The sequence below is a fragment of the Piliocolobus tephrosceles genome, chromosome 5 (genome assembly GCF_002776525.5).
Source record: "Piliocolobus tephrosceles isolate RC106 chromosome 5, ASM277652v3, whole genome shotgun sequence".
Classification (NCBI taxonomy): domain Eukaryota; kingdom Metazoa; phylum Chordata; class Mammalia; order Primates; family Cercopithecidae; genus Piliocolobus; species Piliocolobus tephrosceles.
The window spans coordinates 133,210,255-133,229,260 of record NC_045438.1 but is presented as its reverse complement, the minus strand read 5'-3'; the positions used below and the strand labels follow the sequence as shown (position 1 = coordinate 133,229,260).

Here is a 19,006-nt window from a genome sequence, read left to right as displayed (position 1 = left end):
TTTTTTTTTTTTTTTTTTTGGAGACAGAGTCTCGCTCTGTCGCCCAGGCTGGAGTGCGATCTCGGCTCACTGCAACCTCCGCCTCCCGGGTTTACCCCATTCTCCTGCCGCAGCCTCCTGAGTAGCTGGGACTACAGGCGCCCGCCACCTCGCCCACCTAGTTTTTCGTATTTTTTAGTAGAGACGGGGTTTCACTGTGTTAGCCAGGATGGTTTTGATCTCCTGACCTCGTGATCCGCCCGTCTCTGCCTCCCAAAGTGCTGGGATTACAGGCTTGAGCCACCGTGCCCGGCCTAAGTTTTTAAGACAAAAAAATTCAGGAGTCCTTAGTGTGGAAACATGGTTGTGAGCAGATGTGATACAAACTCATCAAGTCATTCACTAGAATTAGTCATTGCAACCCCAAATACTCATCATTAACTATTCTTACCATTTATTTCCTTAGGAGCTTTAAGGAGGTAACTTTAAGCCAAGAACAATGCCTACAATAATGATTTATCTCATGAAAACACGTTATCCCAGAGCAGACCCAGGCTGGAAATACTTAATATCTCAAGAAAGGCTTAGACACAGGCCGAACCCGGTGGCTCACGCCTGTAATCCCAGTTTTTTGGGAGGCCAAGGCGAGTTGATCACCTCAGGTCAGGAGTTCTAGAACAGCCTGGCCAACATGGTGAAACCCCATCTCTACTAAAAATACAAAAAAATTAGCTGGGCATGGTGGCGGACACCTGTAATCCCAGCTACTTGGGAGGCTGAGGCAGGAGAATCACTTGAATACGGGAGGTGGAGGTTGCAGTGAGCCGAGATTGTGCCATTGCACTCCAGCCTGGGCAACAAGAGCAAAACTCCCTCTCAAAAACAAAAACAAAAAATAAAGGCTTAGCCACATGGTGTATTTGCAATGTGTCAACTAAGCCAAGATGAAACACACATCCTAGAATTCCTTCCCTGCTTAGTCATGGGTTAGCAAGGACCAGTGACCTTGTGGAGATTTGAGAAGTGGAAATAATGTAGCAGCCACATTTTTTTTTTTTCTAATTTTAGAGACAGGGTCTCACTCTGTTGCCCAGGCTGGAGTGCAGTGGCGTGATCATAGCTCACTGCAGCCTTGAACTCATGGCCTCAAGTATCCTCTCACCTCAGCCTCTCAAGTAGCTGGGACTACAGGCGTGCACCACCGTGTGTAGCTAATTAAATATATATGTTTTTTGTAGTGATGGGGTCTTGCTATGTTGCCTAGGCTGGTCTTGAACTCCTGGCCTCAAGCAATCCTCCTGCCTCAGCCTCTCAAAGTCCTGGGATTACAGGTGTGAGCCACCATCCCTGGCCCCTAAAGTGTGTTTTAAAAAGATGCCTCTGCTTAACATGCTGGCGAGCTTCCCACCATAGCTTTGTTCCAAAGTAGACTATGAGGCCTGTGGCTCTGCTGCCATTTCAGTTCCACCGAATGTGTGGGAATTCTAAGGAAGTACCAACATCTCCTTCCATACGCCAAGAGCATCACTCATCATACTAGAAAAAGACCTATATTAAGATGGTACAAGGGCATCAGGTGACCTGGATGGCCATGGGCTGGCTGTATCACCATTCTGGGTCCTCCCCATTCTTGATTCTCCAAGTTTCCCTCATCTTTAGAAGACAAAGAATCCCTGCCTTATAAACTGTGCTTGAATTGTTCTAACTATAGGCTGCAGTTACCCAAACAAGATGCTGTCAAAAATCTTAGAAGTTGTATTTAACGATGTCTCTTTCTTGCCATATATTATTAAGGTCACACGTGGAGATTCTGGGCAATTACAGATAGTGCCTTCTCCTCTCACAGAAATCTCCACATCAGACACGTAGTAGAGAAAAATCTGAAGGGAAGTACTGAAAGTCTACCAAAACTTTTCAAGCCATCAGAGCCCATCCTTTTATGCACTTTTGTCAGCCACTGTCATTCAAATGCATAAGTAGCCAGCTGATGGAAAAAATATACAGCTGGGTTGGGAAATTCCGAGTTTCAGGATTTTGACTAACTGGCTCAAATTCAATGAGTTTTGTCACCAATATTGGAGATAGTCTCCAGTCTCAGAGAATACAGGGTTCAAATGTACCATACTAAAAGCGGAGTTCAGTGTGCTGCTAAGGCCAAGAAGTATAGACAAAGCCCTTCACTGGCAGTCCTCATGTTTGGGGGTTGTGCAGGCTGCCTCTGAATTACTGAGACCACAGATTTACAGCCAGGAATCTTCTCTGGCTCATCCTCAAGATCCCGAGGGTGATCATTATTTTCTTAGGAAAGAAAGCACACAAATAAAGGGAATTTGTTACTGTTGAGATGGGGTCTTGCTCTGTCACCCAGGCTGGAGTGCAGTGGCGTGCTCATGGCTCATGGCAGCCTCAACTTCCCAGGGCTCAAGTGATCCTCCCACCTCAGCCTGTAACTGGGCCTAAAGGTGCAAACCATCATGTCTAATTTTTGTACTTTTTGTAGAGACAGGGTCTTGCCATGTTGCCCAGGCTGGTCTCGAACTCCTGGGCTCAAGCTACCTGCCCACCTCGGCTTTCCAAAGTGCTAGGATTATAAGCACAAACCACTGCACCCAGCTAGGAATTTATTTCATCACCAAATAATTTAACAGCCAGGAGGGAGAAATATAATTCAAATCCAGAGATGAAGCCAATAATTCAGAGGGAATAAAGGGTGCCTAGAACCTGCATCAACCTGTCTGTAGACCTCAGAGGTCCTACTAAGTACCTTTCCAGCACTGTGCCACTTTCTTTTGCAGTGTGAAAATTAGGATTTGCAGTATATGTCACATCTCCTTAGGCCTTGAGAGTCTGTGATGATGGGTATTGATGATACATGCTACTTAAGAAAGAAAATGTATGCTCAATACGGAACACCACCTGAGATATGCTTACTTTTCATATATTTATTAAAGGGCACAATTAAATTTTATTTTGCAAATTGAACCTACCTTAAAATCAGCTTAAAAAGGTGAAATATCCACTGGCTAATGAAAAAACAGAACCCTTTTATTTTTCTGATTATTTGGTTCTTTTTAGCAATGATGCATTGTTCCACCACTTTCACCCCAATGTTGGTTTCAGGTGCACCTTAAAGCAAAGTGTAGGATGATACTGTCCATTGCCAATTTTCTGAATTTTTTTTTTTTTTTAAGACCGAGTCTCACTCTGTCACCCAGGCCAGACTGCAGTGGCACAATCTCAGCTGACTGCAACTTCCACCTCCCAGGTTCAAGTAATTCTCCTGCCTCAGCCTCCCAAGTAGCTGGGATTACAGGTGTGCACCACCAGACCTGGCTAATTTTTGTATTTTTAGTAGAGATGGGGTTTTACCACATTGGCCAGGCTGGTCTTGAACTCCTGACTTCAGGTGATGCACCTGCCTCAGCTTCCCAAAGTGCTGGGATTAAACATGAGCCACTGAGCCTGACCTCTCTGATGTCTAATTTCTTCAAGTTGGCCCCCACCATGGTTTTTTAACCAATATAGCTTTCCCTGAAAATCACTTAAGCAAAACCAAAAACAATGGGAAGTCACATTTGTTTTTTTGGATTTATTTAAAGAACACACAAAAAAGTGCATCTAAATGATTTAAAAAAAAAAAGTCTTTAATTCATCATATGCTGACTTGGCAATCCATATGCAGCCTAAAAGGTTGAAAGATGCCTGTGGACTTCTACACAAATTGCTTAAGATGACTGAATTTGATACCAGAATACGTGAAGTGTCTTCTTGAGTGGTAATGGGCACCCTGCAGTTATTTGCTCAGAACCACTCACACACCCTTTCCCTACCCACACACACTCTTGCCAGTTCCCCCGGTGAACCATAATACACACGTGAGAGACAGCTGGCATCATCTGAGTCTTGGAATAGCTTTCTTGTTTGTTATCTGCAAAAAGCGAGGTGGCCTTTTTAGTATCAAATTTCAATCTTGGCCTTACTGGAACCATACTCTACAGAGCTTTCCAAACAGTTTAACGAGTAAGCAAAATCAACGTTTGCGCTTCGTATTTCGTAGGTGAGACTGGGGCTTTTAAAAGAAATATTTCATAAAAAAGACAAAAGCCTAAATGAGAAATTAGAGGGATTTTAGTTATCATTAAAGGAAAAAACTCACAAATTGATTCCATTCATTCCATGGAGAAGAAAAGTATTATAAAAGGTAATAACTTGATTTTTAGGTTTTAAGGGGGTCCTAATCTAATAAAAGTCTTTTGATAAAACCACCATAAAAATAAAAACTAATTTAAAATATAACTGCCAGTGTTTTTTAGGATTTAAAAAAGTGAGATGTTCCAGGTTTAAGCAAATGGTTCCTTGGGTTGCCAAATGCATTCCCATGAGTGTTTCTTAGGCTGACGGAATAGAGAGCCATGCTCAATCTGTTTACCCGTAAGGACTGAAATTCAACTACATGTACACATTTATTTTAAGACTTGCCCTAGTTCAATGCTCAGCTCAAGTACTGGAGTTTGAGGCTGCTGGCTGGGTCCCGGCATGGGAAGCTGTCTTCAGCTCTTTCACAACTCACGCCAGAACAGAGAAGCTTGACAGGGCAGGAAAAGCGAGCAACTGCGTGTCAAACCTGCAGGTGAAACCCCTACCATAGAAGAGCAACTACTTATTTGTCAACCCTATGGATTTTGTTTTTTAAAAATTAAGCTTAGTACTAAAAAGTCAAAATTTTTTGCATGATAAGGAGTGTAAATAAAATTCCATAAACCAGTATACATATGCTTATGAGCCAATAATCTTAAAAAGACAAAAAAAGCTGCATGGATCCTAAATGGCTATGTAAATAGATCCACTCCAGGTCAAAAATATTGTAAGAACAAGTCTTAAATTCTTAATAGCAAGGATTAGAATGAAAGAAGCAGCTGAACAGTAGCAATGCTGGGAGGAAGTACTGTGTATTGAGTATGATTTCCTAAAGGAATAGAGGAGGGAGAAAAAGCACAATTCTGACTGCTCTTTTCATATTTCAGTATCTCAGAACTTCATCGAAAATAGGAAAAGGTAATCCAGAAACTCTCATCTGCTCATTATCATTGCTGAAGGTGTTTTAGGAATGACAGAATTACTCCCCCAGGGACAGGCTGCGTGCGGTAGAAACCCACTCTCACAAGGAGGCTGGCTGAGGGGGGGGGGGACTTTGGGAGGTGGCTAAGTCAGCAAGCAAGTGGCCTCTGAGGTTCTGGCTTTCACGTCTGTGACACTGCTGTGGAACTGGGGAGACATGAGACCCCTCTACTGTGGGTTCTGTTGGTTAAAAATGCAACAGATGACATTTATAGCACTTCAGTCATTTAAAAAAAACAAGCTCATCCTCCTTCCCCTACCCTACACCCAACTGTAGGAAAGAAGAAATTCATGACGCATTTTTTTAAAGGTTTCTGCAGTGCTATTAAAGTTCAAAAGTAAAACCTAACAGCCCCACATTGTTAGGATGATCTCAAGGGACCCTGAATTGGATACTGAAGGTTGATAGAAACTGAAATGAGCTGGACTTAAGCTGCTGGCTCACTCCCTCCACACCACAGTCATTTCTGTTTGTTCCACCTGGAGTGGTCCCATGCCACCCCTCAGTGAACCCTCCGGGCAGCAGCAGGGGGGCTGTTTTTGGGAAGCTACTGGTTTTGCCATTTGCTTCCAGAATCACATAGACTATAACAAACTTTACATTAAACACTGTTCAGTCCTGAGTTGGGGGAAAGCCCATTGAGGAGGGGGCCGAGTTCATCGGGACTCTTCCCTCCTTGGCGTGGCGTCATACGTGGCCCTCAGGTTTCTCTTCTTCCACTGCTGGACTGTCTGTTCCTTTTTCATTAGTGACCCCTTCTGAAGTCTTCTTGCCCATCGCTTTATTGGCCTCTTCCTAAGGAAGAAATAAGCAATCAAGAAGGTCAGAGAAAAAAGAAGTGAAATAATTCCTGGCTCCTCCGGACTGTGTATCAGGTCCCAAACACAAGGGTATTGCAACGATTTTCTCTAGGTTATCTAGCTGGGTAGGTCAGTGCTGTGCTACCAATAGTTAGAGGGGGAGCTTCACCTTTCTTTGGTTGATACACAGGACAGCTGTGAGATAATGAAGTCTGGGCATTCCTGGAGACTGGGGACGGGACCAGAGTGCCAACTATGCTGTAGGGAGGCCGCCCTCTCTCCAGACAGACCTCTCCTGCCACACTTGCCAGCCTGGCTGCCAACCCTCAAGATAACAGGCGTGATGGTGGGGCTCCTATAACATCCCATTTCCTAGGAAAATCAGAAGTCTTAATGAGGAAGTATTACTTGAAAAAAAAAAAATCCTGATGGGTTTACAATTTTTCAAAAATGACAAAAGGGCCAGGCATGGTGGCTCATGTCTATAATCCCAGCACTTTGGGAGACCAAAGTAGGAGGATCCCTTGAAGCCAGGGGTTCGAGACCAGCCTGGGCAACAAAGTGAAACCCTATCTTTACAAAAAATAAAAAAAAATTAGCCGGGTGTGGTGGTGTGCTTGTCCCAGCTACTCAGGAGGCTGAGGTGGGAGGATCACTTGAACCAGGGAAGTCAAGGCTGCAGTGAGCCATGATAGCACCACTGCACTCCAGTCTGGGTGACAGAGTGAGACTCTAACTTGGGGGTGGGGAGTTGGTGCAAAATTGCTGTTTTTACCATTGAAAGTAATGGTAAAATCCACAATTACTTTTGAACCAATCTAATACATCTGAAGGGAATTTACTTTTCTCATCTCTCACGACATGTGCCTTTGTGACTAGAACTGCCCTACTCAATCTTTGGATCCAAAGCATCCTCAGCCTCAGATCAGATTGGAAATTGTTTTTCCTACTCTTGAGCCTCTTGGGTTGTTTCACTGTTCCTGTCCCCTAAAATCAAAGGGGCACGGCAGGCTCTTGATCCACCTGCAGTCAGCGGGCTCTGCACACACCTTGGCATCCTGCTCTGCAAACTTCTTGAACATGTTGGCGTATATCCTGCGGTCCCGCTCGTTGTGCTCCTTGGCCTTTTTCTGGCACATGGAGATCTGCAGTCTTGCAGCCTTATTCTGGGGGTTTACTTCCAGCACTTTCTCAAAGTCACCCTTGGCTGACTCAAACTCGTTCATGAGCAGCTGGGCTTCACCCCTCCTATACAAGCCTTTCTCATTGGCACTGTCCAGTCCAAGGGCCTAGGAATAGATGGTTTATATTTTAGAAAGGATGAATTTTAATAAATTCAGCAAACAGCTTACCAAAGTTCTCTTGCCAAAGGAGATGGAAAAAGTGTATTTAAAAAATGGGGCTCAAGATAATTATATACTACTGATCAAAATTTACTACCCAAATTATTTTCTGCATTTAATGCAATTTCTAGAAAGATACCAAGGAGATTTGAGAGGGGGATCTTGAGAAGTTCATTTTAAAGTTCATTGGAACAAGTAAGTGCCCAAGAATGGCTGAAAAAAAAAAATGGGAAAAAAAAAACTAAGAGGCACTTGTCCTACCAGAGAAAAAGACAAACTTTAAAACTACTGAAATCAAGACAGTGTGGTTACTAGTATGTGGACAAACAGCTCAGAGAAACAGAATGAATCATTCAGAAACAGTCACGTGTCTGCATATAAAAACGTTTGAAAATGACAAGGGTGGTAATGTGAATCAGTGGAGAGTTAACTTTAAAATAAATGGGGTAGGCCGGGCGCGGTGGCTCAAGCCTGTAATCCCAGCACTTTGGGAAGCTGAGACGGGAGGATCACGAGGTGAGGAGATCGAGACCATCCTGGCTAATACGGTGAAACCCCGTCTCTACTAAAAAAATACAAAAAAAACTAGCCGGGCGACGAGGCGGGTGCCTGTAGTCCCAACTACTCGGGAGGCTGAGGCAGGAGAATGGCGTAAACCCGGGAGGCGGAGCTTGCAGTGAGCTGAGATCCAGCCACTGCACTCCAGCCTGGGCAGCAGAGCAAGACTCCGTCTCAAAAAAAAAAAAAAAAAAAAAAAATGGGGCCAGGACAGCAGCTATCCACATAGAAAATAAGAGTTAAGGCTGAGTGCAAGTAGCACTTTGGGAGGCTGAAGCAGGTGGATCACCTGAGGTAAGGAGTTCAAGACCAGCCTGGCCAACATGGCGAAATCTTGTCTCTGCTGAAAATACAAAAATTAGCCGGGCATGGTGGCACATGACTGTAATCCCAGCTAGTTGGGAGGCCAAGGCAGAATTGCTTGAACCAGGGAGGCAGAGGTTGGAGTGGGCCGAGATCATGCCACTGCACTCCAGCCTGGGTGACAGAGTAAGACCCTGTCTCCAAAAAAAAAAAAAAAAAAACAGTTAAATTCTAGCCTCATATTGTAAGCATAAAAATAAATTCTAGATCAATCATATTTACATATAAAAAACCATAAAATGTTTCTATTGTTTTTTATTTTAAAATATTTAAAATCTAATTATTATTTTTTTAGGCAGAGTCTCACTCTGTCGCCCAGGCTGGAGGGCAGTGCCTCAATCTCAGCTCACTGCAGCCTCTACCTCCTGGGCTCAGGCAATCCTCTCGCCTCAGCCTCCGAAAGTCCGGGGGTTACAGGTCACAGGTGTAAACCACTGTGCCTGGCCTCAGTTATTTTTATAATCTTGGTGTGGGGAAGTCTTTTCTAACTAGAAAGGAGAAGATAAATTTGACTACATAAACATTAAAACCTTCTTTAAAGAGAATGATATAATCAAAGTTAAAAGAAAATTGCTGGGGTGCAGTAACTCACACCTGTAATCCCAGCACTTTGGGAAGCTGAGGCAGCAAATCACCTGAGGTCAGGAGTTCGAGACCAGCCGGGCCAACATGGTAAAACCCTGTCTCTACTAAAAATACAAAAATTAGCCAGGCATGGTGGTGGGCACCTGTGGTCCCAGCTACTTGGGAGGCCAAGGCAGGAGAATCGCTTGAACTCGGGAGGTGGAGGTTGTAGTAAGCCAAGACTGCACCATTGCACTCCAGCCTGGGTAACAGAGAAAGACTCCATCTCCAAAAGAAAAAAAAAAAAAAAAAGAAAATAAAGGAGAACACGCTTCCTATTGCCAAAAATAGGGTTAACAGTGATGCTATATGACTACTTCTGTCAATAGAAAACAGACAAATAATGTAGTCAAGGCTGTGCTGGGTGTGGTAGGTACCTCACAACTTTAATCCCAGCTCTTTGGAAGACCCCCATCTCTACAAAAATAAACTTAAAAATTAGCAGGGTGTGGTGGCATGCACTTGTAGTCCCAGCTACGCAGGAGGCTGAGGTGGGAGGACAGCTTGGGCCTGAGAGTTTGAGGCTGTAGTGCATTATGTTCATGCCTATGAATAGCCACTGCACACCAGCCTGGGCAAAACAGCAACACCTTGTCTCTAAAACAGAAACAACACACACACACACACACACTCTCTCTCTCTCCCCACTGTGTATGAAAAAAATGAAAAAATATGTATAAAATTAATAACCGGTCTTGGGAGACAGGATGCGATAGGAAACACTGATCCACAAAATTCAAAAATAATCTCACAAAGAATGTACAAAATAGTTGCCTTGTTTTTCTTATCCTTTTATGTCTACCTTTAAGATACATCCAATGATTAGTTTTTACTTTTACCCACAGTATAATATACACTGTTCACTCTGAGACCAGATGCCTGAAATAGTACCAGCTGGTGTATACGTATATCAGAATGATACATAACAATACAGATGATAAACCATTGTTATTACTGTGGGTAAGCACTCAAAGGCCGAAGAGAGTATTAAGAAGACAAATGTAAAAATGAAAGGGCTGCTGATGCTCTGTGGACCTTTCAAATTATTTATGTATATCAGTGAATAAATGATTATAATAAAAATTGACCTACATATATGCTTTATATGAACAGTTGCAGTCTGTTAAAGTCCAGAAAAGCTTAAGTTAAATCTGCTCTTACTAAACTGAACCTGAGAAGTTATACATCTACTCTGATATACATACTACAGTCATAAGGAAGGTCATGGATAAAAATTATTTAATTTTAATCAAAACTTTTCTTCAGAATGCATTATGACAAACAGTCTAGGTATCATAAAAGTCTGCCTATAATAAAAATCTTGCTGAATTTCCCAATTCATACTGAGAAACAAATAATCCCAAACATTCAAATAAACAAAGCAAAATGAAAAATCCTTCAATCTTTGGCTGAGAGGAAGCAAAAGACAGAGATGGAGAAAAGATCTGGAATATCTCAAGTCCATCTCACAGGAGACACAGCGTTACCTTGTCACAGCATTCGACAGCTTTGGTGTATTCTCTAAGCTTCAGGTAGCACATGGCCAGGTTCAGAAAGGCAGCAAGCAGAAATGATTCAGAAGCTTTTGATTCCTTTTCTGATAAACCATATTCCATCTCTAACCAGGATACTATCTTCCCATATTGAATCACCGCCTGCATGTATTTGCCTCCCTAGGAGAAAAAAAGTGTCATTACTTGTACTCAGCTCTTGAGGGCGTACAAAGGAAAAGCAAATCCTCAAAGTGAAGCAACCCCTCCAGCAAACCCTGGTACAGCTGGTTTCTTTCTTTCCTTCTGGAGGTGGCTCTCCAGGTACCTTTCCCACTCCCTTGGAGGCCTCCGTGGCCTGTGAGCTGGTTTGGGGCAGTGCCTGAGCACTGTCTAGTGCTTCTCTCCAGCATTTCCATCCATCCCTTTGGCGTAGTACAGCCAGAGTACTACGGTTGTACTACCCTTTGGTGTACTACAGCAAGGCTTCTGGGCTACGTTCTTTGATGCCAATATTCTTTAGTTTTTTTTTTTTTTTTTTTGAGACAGAGTCTCGCACTGTCTCCAGGGCTGGAGTGCAATGGCGTGATCTCAGCTCACTGCAACCTCCGCCTCCCGGGTTCAAGCGATTCTCCTGCTTCAGCCTCCTGAGTAGCTGGGACTACAGGTGGCCGCCACCACACCCAGCTAAGTTTTTCATATTTTTAGTAGAGACAGGATTTCACTATGTTGGCCAGGCTGGTCTTGAACTCCTGACCTCATGATCCGCCTGTCTTGGCCTCCCAAAGTGCTGGGATTACAGGCGTGAGCCACTGCTCCTGGCCTATTTTTTTTTTTTTTCTTTTTTTTGAGACGGAGTCTCGCTCTGTCGCCCAGGCTGGAGTGCAGTGGCCAGATCTCAGCTCACTGCAAGCTCCGCCTCCCGGGTTTACGCCATTCTCCTGCCTCAGCCTCCTGAGTAGCTGGGACTACAGGCGCCCGCCACCTCGCCCGACTAGTTTTTTGTATTTTTTAGTAGAGACCGGGTTTCACCGTGTTAGCCAGGATGGTCTCGATCTCCTGACCTCGTGATCCGCCCGTCTCGGCCTCCCAAGTGCTGGGATTACAGGCTTGAGCCACCGCGCCCGGCCTCCTGGCCTATTCTTTAGTCTTTCAAAAGGACTGTGAGCAGTTTTAGACCATGCTACTAAAAAAATGAAGAGGAAGTTACTTTTCTCTTTAGCACTTCACAGCAAATATTACATTCTGGCAAGTGCTAGTTCCAAGGAACACAGCCAATCTTATTTGAACCATTCTCTGTTGCAACTACTAAACTCTTGTCATTCGTAGTGCAAAAGTTGCTCTAGACAGTATGTAAATCAACAGGTGCAGCTGTGTTTCAGTTAAACTGTACTTACAAAAACAGGCAGAGACCAGATTTGGCCAGCAAACTGTAGTTTGCTGACCCCTGATCTATAGGCAATGGGAATACGAATAGTTGGATAGTAGCATACAACATAAATCACAACTACAAAACAATAGACATTAGAAAGGTCTTTCAGCTATGTGAGAAAAATCTTTCTCCTACTCATATTTTTGTTCTTACCTGATTAGAATTAGAATTCTAACAATTTTAACAATCACATCAATAAATTATATATACATATATACATGCATGCTCATATAAGAAACTCTGGGGGCCGGGCGCGGTGTCTCATACCTGTAATACCAGCACTTTGGGAGGCCAAGGCGGGCAGATCACTTGAGGCCAGGAGTTCGAGACCACACTGGCCAACATGGTGAAACCTCTTCTCTACTAAAAATACAAAAATGAGCCAGGTGTGGTGGCACATGCCTGTAATCCCAGCTACTTAGGAGGCTGAGGCACGAGAATCGCTTGAACCCAGGAGGCAGAGGTTGCAGTGAGCCGAGATCATGCCACGTGCACTCCAGCCCGGGTGACAGAGCGAGACTCCTTCTCAAAAACAAAACAAAACCAAACCCCTCTAGGGCTGAGACAATGTGTTCACTGAGATTTAAGATGAATGAAAGAACTGGGGGATCGCTGGTAAACACACAAATAGAAACAAGAGTGCAAGTGGGGATTCTCCTTTGAGGAGGTGATAAGCTCAAAACCATAGAAGACACATCTTGCCAGATGGCAGAGGAGCAGCCAGACCTGTTAGGACATTAAATTCAATGCCTGACCAACAGTGTTAAGACCATGTTACTAGGATTTACCACTGTCAAAGCAGCGTGTACATCTCACCGCCGAGTTGTCTCTCCCCACAAATACTCCAACCCTCCCCCAAGGACTCTGAGTAAGAGAAACCATAGAGCAGGTGTAAGAGGATGCGCCTGTGACACAGGACTCCAAGCGGGTGACATAAGAAACAAGCTCTGGGCCAGGCGCGGTGGCTCGCGCCTGTAATCCCAGCACTTTGGGAGGCCGAGGCAGGTGGATCACGAGGTCAGGAGATCGAGACCATCCTGGCTAACACGGTGAAACCCCATCTCCACTAAAAATACAAAAAAGTTAGCTGGGTGTGTTGGCAGGCGCCTGCAGTCCCAGCTACTCAGGAGGCTGAGGCAGGAGAATTGCTTGAACCTGGGAGGCGGAGGTTGCAGCGAGCAGAGATCACACCGCTGCACTCCAGCCTGGGTGACACAGCAAGACACTGTCTCAAAAAAAAAAAGGAAACGAGCTCTGCCTGTAGAAAGGAAGCCCCAGTGTAGATTTTCTGGTGATGAAGATGGGGAAGACCTGTTCCAGCTGGAGGGCCTGGGTGTGAATGAGGGCCAGGCTACATCCCTCGAACATCCTTCTTCCCAAGTCACTCGCTTAGGAGAGGGGAGACTGGCACTAAAATCAAAGTCTGTCACCCTCTCTGCCTCAGAAATGTGTGATACAGGTTATTCATAAGAACATGAAATCAGGGCATTTTATTATATAAATGCTGAAATTCTTGAGGAAATTAGATTTGCTATGGACTGAATTGTGTCCCCCATCCCAAATTCCTATGTTGAAACCCTCACCCTCAATGTGACATTTGCAGATGGAGCGTTTGGGGAGGGAATTAGGTTAGATGTGGTCATGAGGGTGGGGCCTCATGATGGGATTAGAGCCTTTACAAGAAGAAACACGGTGCTTGCTGCCCTCTGCCCTCTCTCCACTCACGTTCACGTGGAAAGGCCACGTGAGGTCACAGCAAGAAGGGAGCTACAAGGAACCAGAGGAGACGCCCTCCCCAGACCCTGACCCTGCTAACACCTTGATCTTGGACTTACAGTCTCCAGAAGTAAATTCCTGTTGTTGAAGCCACCCAGTGTAGGTATTTTGCTGTGGCAGCCCAAGCTGACTAAGACAATACTTACATTTTGTCATAGCCTTAGGCCTACCCCGTCCTTTTTTGGATGCTACAAAAAAATAATAATAAAGTCCTCACCAGTTTCAGGTCGAAATTTTGTCACTGCCTATTCTCTCGCTGGTCTTTGAGGACAGGCAGCATTCTCTCCCTTTTGGAATATTCAAGGTTTAGCACCAAGAGGTCTTTAATAAGGTTTGTTGAGTAAATATTGAAATCAAAGGAATGTAAGTATGGAAACAAAACTTTTTCTACAGTGGCGTGGTGGCTCACGCCTATAGTCCCAGCACTTTGGGAAGCTGAGGCAGGAGGATCTCTTGAGTCCAGGAGTTCGAAGCTGCAGTTAGCTATGCTTGTGCCACTGCACTCCAGCCTGGGTGACAGAGTAAGACCCTGTCTCTCTCTAGAAACAATACCAACAACAACACCTTTTGCTGTCATTGGGAGCAAAAACGTGTGGGTGGGAATGAAAGGTGCTGTTTCATTGAGATGAGATGGGAAGGATGGGCATTTGCCCTGTCATGCCTCATGTCTTCATCCTCTCTCCTCCTCCATCTGTCATGTACCTATTAACTTCTCTGATTATCTCCTAATATATTGTGTAGGGAAAGAAAAGAAGAGCCAGGGAGGAAAAAAAACCTAGATCTTATCATTTCAGTAAGTTCTGAATAATCAGAATGGTAGAAGGCTATGGTAAAACAAAACACAAAAAAACAGGTATTAGACTTCTTAATAGTTCCTCTACATTTATAGGGCATTTAAATTTTTTGAAAGCTCTTGCATATATATCATGTAACTTTATTTAGACTTGAACTTCCAATGAGCGAAAAGTCGGTCTTGTACTCCCTGCTTCTGAGGCACTAAAGTAGTTCTCAACTAGGGGGTGATTTTGCCCCCCCAGGGAACACCTGGCAGGTCTGGAGGCATTTTTAGTTGTCGTAACTGGGTAGGATGCTACTGGCATCTAATGGGCAGAGGCCAGGAATGCTGCTAAATATTCTACAACGCACAAGACAGCACCACACAACCGAGAATTATCCCACTCCAAATGTTGACAGTACCGAGGTTGAAAAATTCTGCACTAAAAGAAGAGATAAAAGAGGGTGGACTCCTCTTAGGAATTTTTTAAAACCTCAAATTCTAGAGTCATAAATGACTTGTTTCTAAATCACACTACTGGTATCTTGGAACAGCAAGGGTGGTGAAAATATAGCAAAGCCCGATTTATCTGAAGAGTTCAGAGGTTGAACGATTCTCCTCAGTTTGTTTTAGAAATGCTCTCTTTCCAGGAGAAGCACAAGGGGGCGCAAGAATCCCACATCACTTCAGTGTCCTTAGCCTTCTTGCCACTCTGCTGCGAAGTCAGAAAAAAAAAACAAAACAAAACACCGACCAGGTGTGAGTTAATGCTCCTGTCCTGCAGAACACTGTCAGCTATGAGGGCAAAAATTGTGTCTGTTTAACTGGCTTGCACAATGCCTGGCTTAATATGATGCTGTTACCTGTACTTAATAATTATTTTCAGAACCAAATAAAGAGTTCTCTATTTTTCTTCTCTTTGGTAGTCAGAGGTTGAAATGAGGATTTTACATCTTCAATGGCAAAATGATTCCCACTTAAAAGCTGAGTACAATTCAACCCTACTCAGGAGAGAGACTTTACCCATTTAGGTATAAACCAAACCAACAGATCAATGGAAACAGAATTCCAATATGCAGATGGCAGGAAATACAGACTTCTAGTTCAGCCCATCTCTGCTCTCACCTACACATCTGTGCAAATGCATACCATGCCAAGTCAGACACCCCGGAAAGACAGGGCCCGGGAGGGCAGTATGGCAGATGGAAACCTTCCCTGAAAGTTGGGAAGGGAATATGTACAGGAAACTATCTACTAACCATTTTGAAGTTTTACAGCTAAAGCTAGGACTACTGCTGGGATCTTTTACCTATAATTATAAAGGTGCCTCCAGGGAAGTTTTTAGTGGTACAAAATGTTCAGAGACATTCTGGGAGAAAAATCTTAGGTCAGTGGTTTTGAACCTTTCATTAATTTTTCCCCAATGGACTAATGTTTTGAAAGATTTTGCCTATCAAATTCCATGCTAAAAATAATTTGTTCCGTATGTGTGACTGCTGATCCAGATTTTTATCCAAAGATTGGTAATTTTAAGAAGGTTCATAATAGTATCACTCTTGCAGTTGTGATGCTAATAAGCAACAAAGTTAAGTAACTGTACAGACACTTACTCATTGCTTTCCGCTACTGATTACTAATTCTGGCCATCTCTCTGTACATATTCAGAACACAGCTATATGACACATGGCTTCGTCACATTATTTCATTACCAATAATGTTCTCCAAAATTCTGTATCATAGCAACCAATTAGAGCCTCTGAATAGCTGAGCTGTTTTACTACACTGAATCGATATGATTCTACTCAAAGGCCAAAAGCCTCAAGTCTTCCCAAACTGTTAATATTCTATTTAGAAGTATTTAAGAAATATATAAAATACAGTTCAGGATTTTTACGGACTTCAGAAATATAGAAAATACCGTTAAGGACCCATGATCTTAAGAAATTCTGTAGAAACATTTTTCACTCTAGTGTATTATGTATTTGGATATACAAACAACCCATTTGGAATCTTACTTGAATAGTTTAGAAGTATCCAATATACCTCAATTAGAATTAAAAACAGGCCAGGTGCGGTGGCTCACGCCTGTAATCCCAGCGCTTTGGGAGGCCAAGGTGGGCAGATCATGAGGTCAGGAGATGGAGACCATCCTGGCCAACACGGTGAAACCCCGTCTCTACTAAAAATACAAAAAATTAGCCGGGCATGGTGGCAGGCGCCTGTAGTCCCAGCTACTTGGGAGGCTGAGGTGGGAGAATGGCGTGAACCTGGGAGATGGAATTTGCAGCGAGCCGAGATCGCGCCACTGCACTCCAGCCTGGGGGACAGAGCAAGACATTGTCTCAAAAAAAAAAAAAAAAAATTAAAAATTAAAAACAAAACGAAACAAAAAAACCTCCTTGTTCTTGAGAGTTTAGAAACTCACAGCAATTCAGGCTGGAAGGAAACTTGAGGAACATCTAATTCCCCTATTTTTCACTTGAAAATATAACCTCTTTGGACCTTAAACGACTTTAAAATAAAGCCCATTTTCCCCAATTCCGAGCTTATTCTATCATACCCCAATGCTTTCTGGTGATCCGTAAAAGAGTTTAGTACACATAGTAAATAATGATAAAATAAGTATAAATATATGTTATCTAAACCCATGATTTTAAATTTGTTTGAATATGACCTACAGTAAGAAATGTGCAAACCAGTACTTACTCATACACACGTAAAGTTTTATGCAACAAAACTGATCCTTATATTGCAATACACTTCCACAAAACTGATTTCACGACCCAATATTGTCTTGGCTCAAATTCTGAAAACACATGGTGCCCTCTGGCTGTGTTAATTTTGGGTTGATTATATATTCTTACATAATTCTCTAGTTGTTTCATTTGGATTAACATTGCCACCCATCCCTCCTGACAAGGTTGTAACTTAATAATAGCATGGCTTATAGCAGATACCCCATAACGACTTGTTAAAGTACTCTTATGCCTCACTGCTTTTTTTTTTTGAGAGGGAGTCTCGCTCTGTTGCCCAGGCTGGAGTGCAGTGGCCGGATCTCAGCTCACTGCAAGCTCCACCTCCCGGGTTTACGCCATTCTCCTGCCTCAGCCTTCCGAGTAGCTGGGACTACAGGCGCCCGCCACCTCGCCCGGCTAGTTTTTTTTTTTTGTATTTTTTAGTAGAGACGGGGTTTCACCGGGTTAGCCAGGATGGTCTCGATCTCCTGACCTCGTGATCCGCCCATCTCGGCCTCCCAAAGTGCTGGGATTATAGGCTTGAGCCACCGTGCCCGGCCATCCTCACTGCTTTATACTGCTGAAAAACACTGCATGTACTGCAGTGGCAGAAAACGAAAGAAACCCTGACAAAACTCCCATTCTCCCTCTAATTCTCATCACTAAGCCCTTTCTGCTTGACATGGAGAAGGCATATATTTGGGGTGGGGAAGCAATGGGTAGAACACTGATTACAACAGAATGAAGTGCAGTTTCTTTTCTTCTTACATCTAGAGGTTTAAGATCTAAGTGAGAAAATATCACACTGCAGATGCTCCAAGAAGGGTTTCTGAGAAGCAGTCTACAATGAGTATCATTCAGGAATATCTGGAGATTCCTCACAAAACCAAGTGTGCAGGAATCATCTTGGCCGTGAGAAGCAGTCAACACTCTCCTGGCAGTTCTTCTTGAAATCTGTATATGTTCTCTTTCCCTTTGTCATATGCTCTAGTGACTTCAAGACAGTATAAAGGAAGATGGGCTGGGTGCAGTGGCTCACGCTGTAATCTCAGCACTTTGGGAAGCTGAGGTGGGAGGACCTCTTGAGGCTAGAAGTTTGAGACCAGCCTGGGAAAGAAAAGGAGACCCTGTCTCTCATACAAAAAAAAAAAAAAAAAAAGGAAGAAAAATGATGAGAAACTTACCCCTATGAATTCCATTCTTTGTTAATAATTATTCTATTCATTCTTTTTTCATTCCAAAAACACTTGTTGAGTGCCAAGTATGTACCAAGCAAGATGCTTTAGGAGTGAGTGATACTGTGGTGGGTGGGGATGCCAGACTGGTCTGCCTGTGTGGAAGGTTACAATCTAGAGCAGAATGTGTAAAAGAGGAATGTGTACTTTTTTTTTTTTCCACATTATTCTTCTCTCACCATTTTTCATATTGAAAATGACCACATTTGTAAAAATTCCAGTTTACTCTTACCAAGCGGAGTGTTGATAAAATTCAGAGTAGGGAATATCAGCACAATTCACTGACACTTGAGTAAATTCTTTGAGATGGAACGGATTGTACAGGGACTTACACACCTTGAAGTATACGGTTCCCTTCTCTTTGACAATGGCAGCCTGCTCCAATTTTTCTTTGGTATCCATCTCCCAGGATTCTTTGGCCTGTGTGTAAATTTGTGACAATTGTTAGATGAACAGAGAGAAAAGCATCAGTTGAGCCCTATTAGAACAAAGAACAGCTAATTCTAGAAGATACTCCAAACTGAAAACACTCTGGCTGTTGAAATTGTGTGTCAGTGCCAATTTATTGCTAGGCCAGTGCTTCTTTACACTGTTTTAAGAACTCACTTTCCATTATGACCAAGCTGCAGCTTGAACAATGTTGCTCAAGAGGGAGGAGCCGCAAAAACACAGCAAGGAACACACTCTGGTAAGCACTGCTACAAAGTGAATCTTTAGAAATACAAGGTGAAGGCACAAAGTTAAGGTCATGCCTTATCTCCTCCCTCTTGCAAGCCT

At 43.4% G+C, this 19,006-nt stretch overlaps 1 protein-coding gene across 2 annotated transcripts in view; it reads right to left on the bottom strand.

Annotated features, from left to right (window-relative positions):
- Positions 1-3,548: 3,548 nt before the first annotated feature.
- The window catches only part of FKBP5 (FKBP prolyl isomerase 5), a 114,673-nt gene continuing 99,215 nt past the window's right edge, over positions 3,549-19,006 (bottom strand). For both annotated transcript variants that reach the window (XM_023212625.2, XM_023212626.2), the window contains exons 8-11: positions 18,566-18,649; positions 10,274-10,459; positions 6,948-7,187; positions 3,549-5,893 (exon numbers count right to left, since the gene is read on the bottom strand). In XM_023212625.2, the coding sequence (XP_023068393.1) occupies positions 5,786-5,893; positions 6,948-7,187; positions 10,274-10,459; positions 18,566-18,649 (618 nt within the window). In that variant the 3' untranslated portion in view covers positions 3,549-5,785. The remainder of the gene's footprint in view (positions 5,894-6,947; positions 7,188-10,273; positions 10,460-18,565; positions 18,650-19,006) is intronic.